Below are 15149 nucleotides of genomic sequence, written 5' to 3'. Positions count from 1 at the left end.
AACAGAATAAAGTCATTGTAGATTTTTTTGAAATTTGCAGATTTTGTGTTCAGTTATTTTGTGATTAACATGTGGATCTCAAGATCCTGTTGCTGAATGGGCATTGATTAGGACCATGGGAGGGATGTCACATGCATACATAACATGCATGCATTACCATTCATGTTGGCTTGTGCTACACCTGTTTAATCACTTTCATTAAAGAAGGCTTCTGTCTGTCAAGAGCAACCCTAGAAATAAAAAAGTAATCCTGAAATGTGCACATATTGCAAAAATAATGTATGTGCCAGATTTTCGTGAAGTGCTAATTCTATGTGTATTGTTTTTCAGGTCTGGGAAGAAGTTATGCCCTGGCGTTTGCAGAAAGAGGAGCTTCTGTAGTTGGTATGTTATGAAACTCTTCCTACAACTGCTAATGTGACCTTTGATTTATTGAGACAAACAGCCCTTTCAAAGTTCAGGGATATTGTAACTTTCTGATCTTAAATTAGATTGGAGCGTATTTTTTTTTTTTTTTTTTTCAGGGAGCATAGTGCATCCCTAACTAAAATGTGTTATAGGTCAGATAGTATAGTACTGTACCTTTCACTTATTAGTGACGTGATGCTGTATTGTGTCATAGTTAAAAATCCCCTTTATTGGAAGACCTACATGCATGAAACCCAACTACATATGAGGCCATTCTATGTATTCTACTGTATGTCCAATCACTGTACTATCACCGACCCTGTGTGTGCCAAACATAATTCCAGCCCAGTGTAATGTTTTCCTTCCTAAACAACCCTAGTGATGTTGGCAGTTACCAGATGAACTACTTACTTCTGTGACTTTTTAATGTTTTTGTTTTGTTTATATGAGATGCTAGCTTATTCCTTGTTTTGCATGTATTCCTCTACATGCAGAGTTTCCACGTGTCACACATCCTGTCACAGTGCTTCTGTCAGGACGTTGGGCATAGTTGCAGCTTCTTTGCCTAGAGCATACCACTGGATTAAGGCATCAAGCTACACCATACCCATACTGAAATATACATTACCACCCATCTACATATACACAACATGGAACACATCAATTAATGGTTAGAGTGCATGCAATCTAACTAGTCACTCAGGATGACTTTGGAGGCGTGTATGGCATATAGTTTCATTGGAATCGTGTCATTTGGTCATTGAGCGTGTGCACAGTATGTTTCAAAACATTGCTGTATACACCTGCTACTATCTATGGACAATAATAAAGATCCAGTTGAGAGCTCCTGTTTGTAGATGGTGCCAGGTCCACCTTCAGCAAGCCTAGACACCTGCCGGACTGAGCAAGACAACATGGGCACATCCCATGGATTCTTGACCGGTGTGCATTCCTCATCTACATGTTAATCATAAGCTATTGAGCAGATACACTGTCTTCTGTCCATTGATATATTCCCACTACTCACCATAGTGCATCCTCCCTGCTGTTGCCGCTGCTGATTCGGGTCGTGCATTACAACTGCCACCGTTGCTTGGCTCCACTGCAAGGGACACTCGCCAGCATATAGATCAGAACCCCGGCAGAAGCAGACTCCCATTGGATTTCAAACGACTAATGAGCATTATACCTAGCAAAGGGGGGGGGTCATACTCATTGGTTCACCACTCAGTGAGCCAATAAGAATCTTCCCTGTTGCTCGGCAGGATTCCCATTGGGTTTTTGCAGTCCAATAGAAGACTATGTTGGGACTCTGATTTATATAAAACTATTGCCCTGTGCTTGGGAGTTGAGTGATGGTGGCAGCAGTGATGGAGGACCCGAGACAACACAAAAGACGGGTGAGTGAGTTGAAACGTATGCAGCGACAAGCCTAGTGACAATAGACACTGTCTGTTCTCATAGGCCTGCATTGATTCCGTTGGCATCTGCTTCGTCGGTGATGCGCCAAATTTGTGTTCCTCTCACCAAACTGGATCAAACTGATCCACTGCAGACAGAAACGTTTGCATGGATCCTATAAATAACAGGATCTGTGAACATGTTCGTTTCTCCGATGTGGAAATGCTATTTTTTTTTCTAGTGGGAACCAGCCTTAGTATTTATTCACCAGGATATTTCTGCTCCAACAGCATCCTTTATATGCCTATTCGTATTTATCTACAGAGTTATTTTAATTGCAGGAAAATATTTGAAATGTAATCCAGTCATTGCATTTCAAAATCCATGCATTAAAACTGGCAGTGATGGATCTTTAGTCTTGCAAAAAAAATAAAAATAAAATCAAGACCGTGAGGAAAAGGCCCCACTTGTTCCCCCGGCTTTCATGTTCTGTAAAGAAGTGTGGCTGAATAATGTATGGAGTAGTTTAAGCAGGAATCGCACATTGATTGTAGCGAGTGATCTTTTCCACCTTTGCCAACAAAGCGAGATGACAGTGAGAATGTAGCAGAAATCCCAGAGGGAAGTGCGGAATGTAATAGGTAATATAAGAGCTGATGGATAATCTATAAATTGACGTGGATCAAAAGCCGCCCGCTGCGCAGCTCTGCATACACAAGTGTACATGAGAGGCTGGCAGTGGCATTTGTTTCTGGTACAAGAAAATAACAGACCTAATTGGAAAGGAAAATGCTTTACTTGAAGGCAGGAAGAGTGTTTTATGTAATTGGAAAATCGTGATGATCCTTGGGGTTGACATACTGAGAATTTATAGTACAATGTCTGATTCTTACTGGCTTAACAAAGTGGGCAGCGCAGAGTTAGTCTTATGGGATCTATGGAATTCAGATCGGCCTTTAACTCATATATCATCCTTTTATGAAACACTACACAGCATTAAAGTGTAACTCTGCCTTTGTTGATTAAAGGACAACCGTAACAAGATGGATATGGAGGCTTCTATATTTATTTCCTTATAAGCAATACCCATTGCCTGGCTATCCTGCTGATATTCTGCCTCTAATACTTTCAGCCATAGACCCTGAACTAGCAGGCAGCAGACCAGATGTTTCTGACATTTATTTTCAGATCTGACAAGATTAGCTGCATGCTTGTTTCTGGTGACAATACTGCAGCCAAATAGATCAGCAGGGCTGCCAGGCAACTGGTATTGTTGGGAAATAAATATGGCAACCTCCATATCCCTCTCGCTACAGTTGTCCTTTAATGATATTGCATATGTCTTTGCAAAGAAAACATTTTTTTTGGGTTACAAGGTCATGCAAATGATCTTGACAGGACTACCAGTTATCCAGGATTGCTGCCAGTTATGATTTTCTAGATATACTGAATTATGCTTCTTTGCAGCATGGTATGGTGGATGGAACTGTTCCAAATGTTCATTTTTACATCCCCATTTCTTCAGTAGGGAGTGTTTCATTCACACAGATAGGGTTATTCACAGCTAGAGATATATCAGGATACCAAATGTCTGTTCACAGTCCATGAGCAGTTACCCGCAATTACAGCATCCTGCATTATACATTATACGTGTGAGACCAGTGAATTTCTCAAAATATTTTCTATCTTTCGATCTATCTATCTATCTCTCACACTCATGGTGTCCTAAAAGCCCCCTTACTAAAATACTAAGGATATCCAGGATAAGCAAACTTTAGATAGATAGATAGATAGATAGATAGATAGATAGATATCTCTCTCACACACTTTTTCACACTGAAGTGAAAAAAAAAAATATGATGATTTGTATGTGTAGTACAGGAGCAGAGGCATACGTCTAATATTGTTTCCAGTACAGAAAGAGTTAAGAAATGCCAGTTGTTATCTATGCAAAAGAGCCATTGAGCTCCTTGACTTTCAAAGTTGCAGAGAGCTCTGGCTTCTGAAGCTTATTATCTCAAGTGTCTGGCTCTGTATTGTTTTTGTTTCTGCAGAGGTCAGTTCACAAGTTCACTAGCCTGCTCTCTAAAATCAATTACAATGCGGAGTAGTGTTTATACTGTAAATATTAGATAATGATGCAATGTTATAAAAAAAAAAACAATATACCAGTGGTGTGAAAAACTATTTGCCCCCTTCCTGATTTCTTATTCTTTTGCATGTTTGTCACACTTAAATGTTTCTGCTCATCAAAAACCGTTAACTATTAGTCAGAGATAACATAATTGAACACAAAATGCAGTTTTAAATGATGGTTTTTGTTTAGTGAGAAAAAAAAACTCAAAACCTACATGGCCCTGTGTGAAAAAGAAATTGCCCCCCCTTGTTAAAAATAACTTAACTGTGGTTTATCACACCTGAGTTCAATTTCTGTAGTCAGCCCCAGGCCTAATTACTGCCACACCTGTTTCAATCAAGAAATCACTTAAATAGGAGATATCTGACACAGAGAAGTATACCAAAAGCACCTCAAAAGCTAGACATCATGCCAAGATCCAAAGAAATTCAGGAACAAATGAGAACAAAAGTACTGTAATTGAGATCTATCAGTCTGGTAAAGGTTATAAAGCCATTTCTAAAGCTTTGGGACTCCGGCGAACCACAGTGAGAGCCATTATCCACAAATGGCAAAAACATGGAACAGTGAAGAACCTTCCCAGGAGTGGCCAGCCGACCAAAATTACCCCAAGAGCGCGGAGAAAATTAATTCGAGAGGCCGCAAAAGACCCCAGGACAACATCTAAAGAGCTGCAGGCCTCACTTGCCTCAATTAAGGTCCGTGTTCACGACTCCACCATAAGAAAGAGACTGGGCAAAAACGGCCTGCATGGCAGATATCCAAGGCGCAAACCACTTTTAAGCAAAAAGAACATTAAGACTCGTCTCAATTTTGCTAAAAAACATCTCAATGATTGCCAAGACCTTTTGGAAAATACCTTGTGGACCGACGAGACAAAAGTTGAACTTTTTGGAAGGTGCGTGTCCCATTACATCTGGCGTAGAAGTAACACAGCATTTCAGCAAAAGAACATCATGCCAACAGTAAAATATGGTGGTGGTGGTAGTGTGATGGTCTGGGGTTGTTTTGCTGCTTCAGGACCTGGAAGGCTTGCTGTGATAGATGGAACCATGAATTCTACTGTCTACCAAAAAATCCTGAAGGAGAATGTCCAGCCATCTGTTCGTCAACTCAAGCTGAAGCGATCTTGGGTGCTGCAGCAGGACAATGACCCAAAACACACCAGCAAATCCACCTCTGAATGGCTGAAGAAAAACAAAATGAAGACTTTGGAGTGGCCTAGTCAAAGTCCTGACCTGAATCCTATTGAGATGTTGTGGCATGACCTTAAAAAGGCGGTTCATGCTAGAAAACCCTCAAATAAAGCTGAATTACAACAATTCTGCAAAGATGAGTGGGCCAAAATTCCTCCAGAGCGCTGTAAAAGACTCGTTGCAAGTTATCGCAAACGCTTGATTGCAGTTATTGCTGCTAAGGGTGGCCCAACCAGTTATTAGGTTCAGGGGGCAATTTCTTTTTCACACAGGGCCATGTAGGTTTTGAGTTTTTTTTTTTCTCACTAAATAATAAAAACCATCATTTAAAACTGCATTTTGTGTTCAATTATGTTATCTTTGACTAATAGTTAACGTTTTTTGATGAGCAGAAACATTTAAGTGTGACAAACATGCAAAAGAATAAGAAATCAGGAAGGGGGCAAATAGTTATTCACACCACTTCTGTATATACTCGCATATAAGCCGACCCCCCCTCCCCCAACTTTTACGTTATAAATCAGGAAAAAGTCATTGACTCGCATATAAGGCCCTCCATCCCCCCCCCCCCCCCCCCGGTATAAATTTTGCGATGTGCTCCAAGCATGAGGTGGCTTCCCTCTCCATAACCAAATGTGCACCCAGGTGTTAGGTAGCCCCCTTCTCACAGTCAAATGTGCACCCAGGTGTTAGGCTGCCCCCTTCCCACAGCCAAATGTGCACCCAGGTGTTAGGCAGCCCCCTTCCCACAGCCAAATGTGCACCCAAGTGTTAGGCTGCCCCCTTCTCACAGCCAAATGTGCACCCAGGTGTTAGGCAGCTCCCTTCTCACAGCCAAATGTGCACCCAGGGGTTAGGCAGCCCCCTTCCCACAGCCAAATGTGCACCCAAGTGTTAGGCAGCCCCCTTCCCACAGCCAAATGTGCACCCAGGTGTTAGGCTGCCCCCTTCTCACAGCCAAATGTGCACCCAGGTGTTAGGCAGCCCCCTTCTCACAGCCAAATGTGCACCCAGGTGTTAGGCAGCCCCCTTCCCACAGCCAAATGTGCACCCAGGTATTAGGCAGCCCCCTTCCCACAGCCAAATGTGCACCCAGGTGTTAGGCAGCCCCCTTCTCACAGCCAAATGTGCACCCAGGTGTTAGGCTGCCCCCTTCCCACAGCCAAATGTGCACCCAGGTGTTAGGCAGCCTCCATCTCACAGCCAAATGTGTACCCAGGTGTTAGGCAGCCCCCTTCCCACAGCCAAATGTGCACCCAGGTGTTAGGCTGCCCCCTTCTCACAGCCAAATGTGCACCCAGGTGTTAGGCAGCCCCCTTCTCACAGCCAAATGTGCACCCAGGGGTTAGGCTGCCCCCTTCCCACAGCCAAATGTGCACCCAGGTGTTAGGCTGCCCCCTTCCCACAGCCAAATGTGCACCCAGGTGTTAGGCTGCCCCCTTCCCACAGCCAAATGTGCACCCAGGTGTTAGGCAGCCCCCTTCTCACAGCCAAATGTGCACCCAGGGGTTAGGCTGCCCGCTTCCCACAGCCAAATGTGCACCCAGGTGTTAGGCTGCCCGCTTCCCACAGCCAAATGTGCACCCGGGTGTTAGGCTGCCCCCTTCCCACAGCCAAATGTGCACCCAGGTGTTAGGCAGCCCCCTTCCCACAGCCAAATGTGCACCCAGGTGTTAGGCAGCCCCCTTCTCACAGTCAAATGTGCACCCAAGTGTTAGGCAGCCCCCTTCCCACAGCCAAATGTGCACCCAAGTGTTAGGCTGCCCCCTTCCCACAGCCAAATGTGCACCCAGGGGTTAGGCTGCCCCCTTCCCACAGCCAAATGTGCACCCAGGTGTTAGGCTGCCCCCTTCCCACAGCCAAATGTGCACCCAGGTGTTAGGCAGCCCCCTTCTCACAGCCAAATGTGCACCCGGGTGTTAGGCTGCCCCCTTCCCACAGCCAAATGTGCACCCAGGTGTTAGGCTGCCCCCTTCCCACAGCCAAATGTGCACCCAGGTGTTAGGCAGCCCCCTTCTCACAGCCAAATGTGCACCCAGGTGTTAGGCAGCCCCCTTCCCACAGCCAAATGTGCACCCAGGTGTTAGGCTGCCCCCTTCCCACAGCCAAATGTGCACCCAGGTGTTAGGCTGCCCCCTTCCCACAGCCAAATGTGCACCCAGGTGTTAGGCAGCCCCCTTCTCACAGCCAAATGTGCACCCGGGTGTTAGGCTGCCCCCTTCCCACAGCCAAATGTGCACCCAGGTGTTAGGCAGCCCCCTTCCCACAGCCAAATGTGCACCCAGGTGTTAGGCTGCCCCCTTCCCACAGCCAAATGTGCACCCAGGTGTTAGGCAGCCCCCTTCTCACAGTCAAATGTGCACCCAGGTGTTAGGCTGCCCCCTTCCCACAGCCAAATGTGCACCCAGGTGTTAGGCTGCCCCCTTCTCACAGCCAAATGTGCACCCAGGTGTTAGGCTGCCCCCTTCCCACAGCCAAATGTGCACCCAGGTGTTAGGCTGCCCCCTTCTCACAGCCAAATGTGCACCCAGGTGTTAGGCAGCCCCCTTCCCACAGCCAAATGTGCACCCAGGTGTTAGGCTGCCCCCTTCCCACAGCCAAATGTGCACCCAGGTGTTAGGCTGCCCCCTTCCCACAGCCAAATGTGCACCCAGGTGTTAGGCTGCCCCCTTCTCACAGCCAAATGTGCACCCAGGTGTTAGGCAGCCCCCTTCCCACAGCCAAATGTGCACCCAGGTGTTAGGCTGCCCCCTTCCCACAGCCAAATGTGCACCCAGGTGTTAGGCTGCCCCCTTCCCACAGCCAAATGTGCACCCAGGTGTTAGGCTGCCCCCTTCCCACAGCCAAATGTGCACCCAGGTGTTAGGCAGCCCCCTTCTCACAGCCAAATGTGCACCCAGGTATTAGGCAGCTCCCTTCTCACAGCCAAATGTGCACCCAGGTATTAGGCTGCCCCCTTCCCACAGCCAAATGTGCACCCAGGTGTTAGGCAGCCCCCTTCTCACAGCCAAATGCGCACCCAGGTGTTAGGCTGCCCGCTTCCCACAGCCAAATGTGCACCCAGGTGTTAGGCAGCCCCCTTCCCACAGCCAAATGTGTACCCAGGTGTTAGGCAGCCCCCATCTCACAACCAAATGTGCACCCAGGTGTTAGGCAGCCCCCTTCCCACAGCCAAATGTGTACCCAGGTGTTAGGCAGCCCCCTTCCCACAGCCAAATGTGCACCCAGTAGGCATATATTTACAATCAGATTTTTGTACCTGTGCTTTGGGGAAGTCTGGATCAATTGAAGAAACCTGCCATCCTGGATGGCAGGAGAGTGCCTGCAGCAGAATGTGGGGCAGAGCTGAGTGTCAGGTGTTAATGGAAGGCAGGATCGGATGCCAGCAAAGCGGGACAGGTGCTCCTCCACATTTACTCGCGTGTCCCCCTTTCCCTGCACGGTGGTGGCCAGAATGTGTTATGGTTCCGGGCGTCGGAGCTGGCAGTGACGTGTCTGGAGTGACAGAGCCAGCGCTGAATCGCCAGCACAATGATCGGGGATTCCCTCTTCCGTCCTGCACTTGCTGTCTAAAGACGCCACTAGATGGCGTCATCTATATGAAACGCGTCATCTATATGAAGCACATCAAGTGCAGGACAAACAGGGAATCCCTGATCAATGTGCTGGACTCTGTCACTCCATACATGTCACAGGCAGCTTCGGATGCTCGGATCCATAACACATTCTGGCCACCGCCGTGCAGGGAAAGCGGGACACTCTTGTGGCTGAAAGCACGCTTGTGACAGAAGCACCTGTGACGTTTTGCTGGCATCAGATCCTGCTCTCCAATCCCACCTTCCACTAATACCAGACACCCCGCTCTGCCTCACATTCTCCTGCAGGCACTTTCCTGCCATCCAAGACGCCAGGACTGCATCCCGCCTCACCACTGAAAGTGAAGGAGCTCCTGTCCCACACAGAAATGGCCACTCAAAGTAGGTGACTCGCATACAAGCCGAGACCCCCACTTTTGGGGTCAAAAATTCGGCTTGTATGCGAGTATATACGTTAACTGAAAATAAAAATGACTCTTTTCTTTGCTACTAATGTTCTAGTAATTATCCGTACTACACAACCAATTCATTATATCATCATTTTTTTTTTCCGCTTCGATGTCTATTTATGCTTAGTACACACCTTCAACTTTAATTGGCCTATCACTGGCCAATTTTACCACCTCCATGTAGTATGAGAGTTTACCTACGTAGTCTGTTCATAGTGTTAAAAAATGTGGTAAAATTGGCCAATCAGGACTGAAGGTGTGTACTAGGCTTTAGAGTTAGAGTTAAACTGTAACGTTCGCTGAGATACACTGTGTATATTTCTTTATGCAAACCATCACTTTGCATTGTACTTCACATCGGGAGCAGTAGCTATACCTGCTGCTTCTGGCTTCTAAAATGAGTGCTGTGATGGATCATTCCAAACAAGGGGGTCACCTCGCAGTAGCATACCAGCTGTAATGTGAACTACAGGCAGCAGATGGAGGGGTCTGTGGCGCTCCTTTTGAGTTCCAACAGCTTCATTGTAGACTGGAGCTAAAGCAAAGAGACCGTCAGGAAAGCAGAAGTCAGTTATTTTCGCCTTTAATTTTTATAAAGTATAATGTAGACTAATCCATTTTTGCTTTCTTTATCTCTAGTGGCCATTTCTTTTAGTCTTACTGAATGCATAAAACTTCTAGAAGGTCCCTTATTACAGCTTATCTGGGATAAGGGTACCTGTGCAGAGTAGAGTTTTTGCAATTTAGCTCAATTATTGAAATGAAAGAAATACTGTACTTACACATATATTAAAACTGTTTTGCTTTGCCTTCCCTATACTTAATCTTGAGAGAAGAAAGATTATAGCCTATATTAGTTTTGGGCTCACCAATAATTAATAATTAGTGTTATATGAATCACATTGTGCTAAGCATAGCTCTGTGGTTTGCCTATGCCTAAAAACAGCCCTGAACACGCAAAAAGTTTTCCATTGAAGTTCAGGAGTCATTTGCTCCATATGATAATCTAGAGATGCTATACACTCCAACTTTAGGGGACGACGTGATAAAAAAACAAATGGTTTAATCCAGAGAATCAGTCCCATTACGATATAGGATGTGATGTTGCATTTCTAAAGCTGGAATTGGTGTGGAAGAAGATTCAGGCCCATTATGTGAACCGGCTTCAGCGCAATCTGTGCCAGATTGATCCATTACATCTTATGAATTTGTGAATTCTTCCTTCGCCTTGCATCCGGACTCTTGGCTGCCATTACATAATGATAGTCGTTTGGCTCATTAAGTAATCACACCTCGTTTACAGCCCACTCTTTACTCTGCTTCAAAGTTTAAAGTCTTTGAGAGGTCACCAAGATTAGTGCCGCCTAATGAGGGGAGGTCTAATGGGCTTAGCAAAGCGTGCCTTCATAAAAATGGGTAGCCTGTGCAACAAATAAAGCTCTTCCAGAATAGAATCCATTATACAGCACACATGGTTAATGCAGTTTTAATGTGAAGGCCAAAGCAGAGCATCTGCCATGGGATTTTTAACAAACAAAAATAATTTTTTTTGAAAAGAAATGAGGAAATCTGTGCACTGTAAGCCCGCATTGTATTGGAAAGTATGTGAGCTACCAAGCTTGACGCAGCCGTATGGAAGCTGGATAAATAGCTCTGTCTCTGGCGCTATCAGTCCTATGAGTATAAACTACCAGCAGCCCTGGTTGTGATCCTGGCCACATTACCAGGGGTGATTTGCATCTCTCTATAAGCAGTTTGCAGATGCAGAATAAGGCTAGAAACCCACTAGGAGCGATTTCTAATTGCTAGTGATTTGAAAAAGCTCTTGCTAATGCAATGCTATGGGGGATTTTTATAAAATCACATCGCTGAAGTGGGATCACACCCATAGCACTACAGTAGCAAGAGTTTTCTAATCGCAAACCGCTCAGAAATTCGATCCTAGTGGGTTTCTGCCCGTAGTGGAGTTTATTTCCTTTATTTGTAGTTTGGGATGTTTTATAGGAATTTTTTTTTTTTTTTTTTTTTTTTTTTTTTTTTTTACTGTAAGCCTATTTGGCTTGGCATCAGATGGACTCAATGGCCCATATGCAATTCACTTTTTCTCCAGAGTTTTCTCCTAGGTGATATATTTCACACCTTGTCATAAAATGCCTTTTAAACCACCATGCAAATAATTGTGTTGTTTCACGTTTATGCAAATGTTGTAGTACCTGCACCTCACTCTTATGTTGGGGATACACGACCGGCGGCTCGATTAGCCGCCGGATCGACCCCAGCCGCGGGCCCGCTCGTCCGCGCGGATCGATTACCGCTCGCACCCCGCCGGCGCTTCCTTATCAGCGCTCGATTCCCTGCCATTGTCCGCAGGCGGGAATCGAGCGGGCGGGAATCGAGCGGCTTGATCGGGTCAGCTGAATATTGTCAGCTGGCCGGATCAGCTGGTCAATACACGGTACAGAAACGTACCGTGTATCCCCAGCATTAGATGTACCCACAGTTAGATTGCCTAGGGCCTGATGGGTGTTTTGTTCCTCTCTGCACCCTCTACAAGTACTTCTACCAAAGACCAATTTTGATTTCTATTGAACAACTACTCTACAGCCCTGGTGCTGGCAGTAGTCGGGGAACAATAACGACAAAAACAATAACATTTCTATAGCACTTTTCTCCTATAGGACTCAAAGCGCTTAGGTTCTCTGATTCAGTAATTGGTAGTAGATGAAGTTTTAACACAACAAGTTATATTTCTGCAAATGCCAAACTGAAAAAGGTGGGTTTTCAGTCTGGATTTAAACACATCCAGAGATGGAGCTGTCATGATCTGCTGAGGTAAGGAATTTCCATAATGTAGGAGCAGCATGACAGAAGGCTCTGAGACCAAAAGTTTTCAGGTGGACTCTGGGTATGACTAGATTATTCGAACATGTGGATCTGAGACTGCATGGATTGCTATGCAGCTGCAACGTTTTTCAAGTATCCAGGGCCCAGATTTTGTACTGACTTAAATATCAGTAGGCCGATCTTGAATAGTATCCTCCATTTTTCCTGGTTAAATCTTTTTTTCATTGAATGTCAAAAAAGGATAACAAGCCAACAGTGGATAACATGAAACATACACCTTCTCTCTTATACAAAAATACAGATAACATTAAGCAAATGCTAAATTATGTCCATATGATGAACCGAGACAACCTGCCAGCAAACAAAAACACATTGCAGATGTAACATGGAGGGGCGAGGGCGCAGAGTCCTGTGGAACTCAACCCCTAGTATAGTTACAAAGTCCATAGGATATCTGAAGAGGGAAGGTAGCGCTTGTGCAAAGCAACAGACCACATAATAATGGACAACCTGTGAAGGAGAAATTACATCAACCAAAGAAACCATGGCGCAAAATGTAATATCCTGCATTTTATAGGTAGCCAGTGAAGGGAGTGCAGGACTGGTGTTATGTGGCAGTAACGGGGTTGGTTGGTTAACAGTCTGACAGCAGTATTCTGTATCAGCTGTAAGGCGGTACAAGGCCTTTTTTTGTAAGGCCGGTGTAGAGAGCATTACAATTGTCCAGTCGGGATGTAATGAAGGCATGAACTAAGGTTGGCAGATCTTCTGGGGGAATGAGGTGCTTGATTTTTCTTCAGGTGAAAATAAGATTATTTCACCACAGCAGAGATGTGAGTTCTGAAGTTTAAATCCCCATCAATTGCAACTCCCAGGCTACGCACATGATCAGAGCTGTGTAGATAAGTGCCTCCTATTCCCAGTGGTGAAGACTGCACGTGAAGTTGTTTAGTTGTCATGCACTTCCCCTCCGATCAGAAGGACTTCAGTTTTATCTGCATTTAGGCTGCTTTCACAGTGAGACGTAACAGGCGCACGTTAGTGCAGCTTGTAACGCTCCCCAACGCACAGCAATGTAACTGCAATGGGCTGTTCACAGTGCCCACGTTGCGTTACATTGTAACGCTGCACGTCAATCTAAAGTGCAGCATGCTACGGCGTTAGAGCGGCTTTGCCGCATTAGCCTGCTTGCACGGGCGCAGTGATTAGACACATAGCTAATATTCACTGCACTGTGTTGACATCACTGGCGGGACTACGTGATGCGCAGTGTTCCACTCACGTTGTCTCCACCAGCGCATGCGTACTATAGTACGCATCACGGACACCTCAAAGAGCCGCTTAACGCGGCTCTTTGCTAACGTCCTCTGCCACCACCACCATGCGTTGCGTTAGGTGCACGTTATGCGACCTTAACATAGCACCTAATGCAACGTCTTAGTGTGAAAGAAGCCTTAGTCTCAGCCAGTTATCACTCATCCATTGCTGTAGTTCAGCTAAGCAGGCATTTATAGTTAGAGTTGGGTCTGTCACACCAGGCTTGAAGGAAAGATATAGTCAGATATCATCAGCATAGCAGTGGTATGTCAGGCTGTGTTTTTAGATTAGATTTCTAAGCGGTAACATGTAAATTGTGAAAAGCAGGAAGGGCCCCATAGACACTTTTTGGGTTCTGCCACTCAAGAAGTATTGGAACCGCTGGAGAACTTTGCCATCAATGCCACAGTATTCCTGTAGCCTGCTTATCAAGAAGTCATGGTCAACTGTATCAAAGGCTGCAGAAATGTCTAGCAGTATCAGGATGGAGCACTCTTCTCTGTCTCTTGCCATGAGCAGGTGGTTGCAGATTTGGATGAGAGCAGTTTCAGTGCTGTGATGTTTCCTGAAGCCAGACTGGAATGGGTCATACATGTTTTTGTAAGATTTTGGCTTCTACTGGGAGGTGTACAGCTTTTTTCAATAACCTATGGGTACCCATATTACATTAAGAAATGCGGTGAGGAAATTTGGGAATAGGGTTTCAGTTGGGCAATATATTGAAGCATGTCAGTAATCCCCCCCCCCCCCTTTTTTTTCTACCTCAGTAAGGGGAAGCCTCTGGGTGGTCCAGAGGCTTCCCCGATCTCCCTGTGCTGCGCTGGGATCCTTAAAGTGACACTGAAGCGAAAAAAAAAATCTGATATAATGAATTGGTTGTGTACTATGAATAATTACTAGAAGATTAGCAGCAAAGAAAATATTCTCATATTTTTATTTTCAGGTATATAGTGTTGTTTCTAACATTGCATCATTCTCTAATATGTGCAGATTACACAACACTCAGCATTTAAAATGATTCTTTCAGAGCAGTCTGTGAACTAATGACCTCTCCTCTGGCAGAGAAAAAGTAATTAGTTCACTTACAGTTGAGATAATAAAAGTCAGAAGACAGCCCTCTCCACAACTTTGAAAGTCGTAGAGCTTAATGGCTTTTTTGCATAGAGATAACTGGAGTTTCTTATCTCTTCCTGTACTGGAAACCATTAGAATGATGTATCTGATCTTAATGTTTTATTTCTTAGCTGTACTACACATACAAATCATAATATCATTTTTTTTTTCGCTTCAGTGTCTCTTAAAAGCAATAACAGGTGCTTTATGTAACCTCCCGCTTCCACCGACACTCCTCCCGGGTCCCCCCTCTTAATCTACCAGGATCCTGTTACCCCTGTTGTTTATATATGTCCACAGTTACTACCTCTTCCAGTTGGACCCCTCCCTATACCAGTAACTGTTCCCCCACACTTTATGTGGCATACATACTCTCCGTAGTTGGACCCCTCCCATTACTAGGTAATGATCTCCCATACCTCCACCGGCATATAGTCCCTCCCCCCCCAGGCCCCAGCCTACATTATCTGTTCCCCTTTCCACTAACTCCCCCCCCCCCCCCCTATCTATATACCCCCCCTCCCTCCTCCCCATCCCCCCTCCGGCATCTCCCCACTTCAGTCTGTACCACTTTGTATACTAGTTATACTTCCTTTCCACTATAAACATGGATCCCATTATACACACACCCTCTTCCTCTACCACCGTCCACCACACCCATTACAGTTTTGTATATCTATTTCATGAA

At 45.4% G+C, this 15149-nt stretch overlaps 1 protein-coding gene across 1 annotated transcript in view; it reads left to right on the top strand.

Moving 5' to 3' along the window:
* Positions 1-15149, top strand: part of HSD17B4 (hydroxysteroid 17-beta dehydrogenase 4) — a 396885-nt gene that overhangs the window by 16407 nt on the left and 365329 nt on the right. The window contains exon 2 of the mRNA XM_068247101.1: positions 331-384. Coding sequence (XP_068103202.1) covers positions 331-384 — 54 coding nt within the window. The remainder of the gene's footprint in view (positions 1-330; positions 385-15149) is intronic.

The sequence above is a fragment of the Hyperolius riggenbachi genome, chromosome 1, assembly GCF_040937935.1.
Source record: "Hyperolius riggenbachi isolate aHypRig1 chromosome 1, aHypRig1.pri, whole genome shotgun sequence".
Taxonomy (NCBI): Eukaryota; Metazoa; Chordata; class Amphibia; order Anura; family Hyperoliidae; genus Hyperolius; species Hyperolius riggenbachi.
The sequence above is the reverse complement of the archived record's forward strand: the minus strand, read 5'-3'. Positions and strand labels throughout refer to the sequence as shown.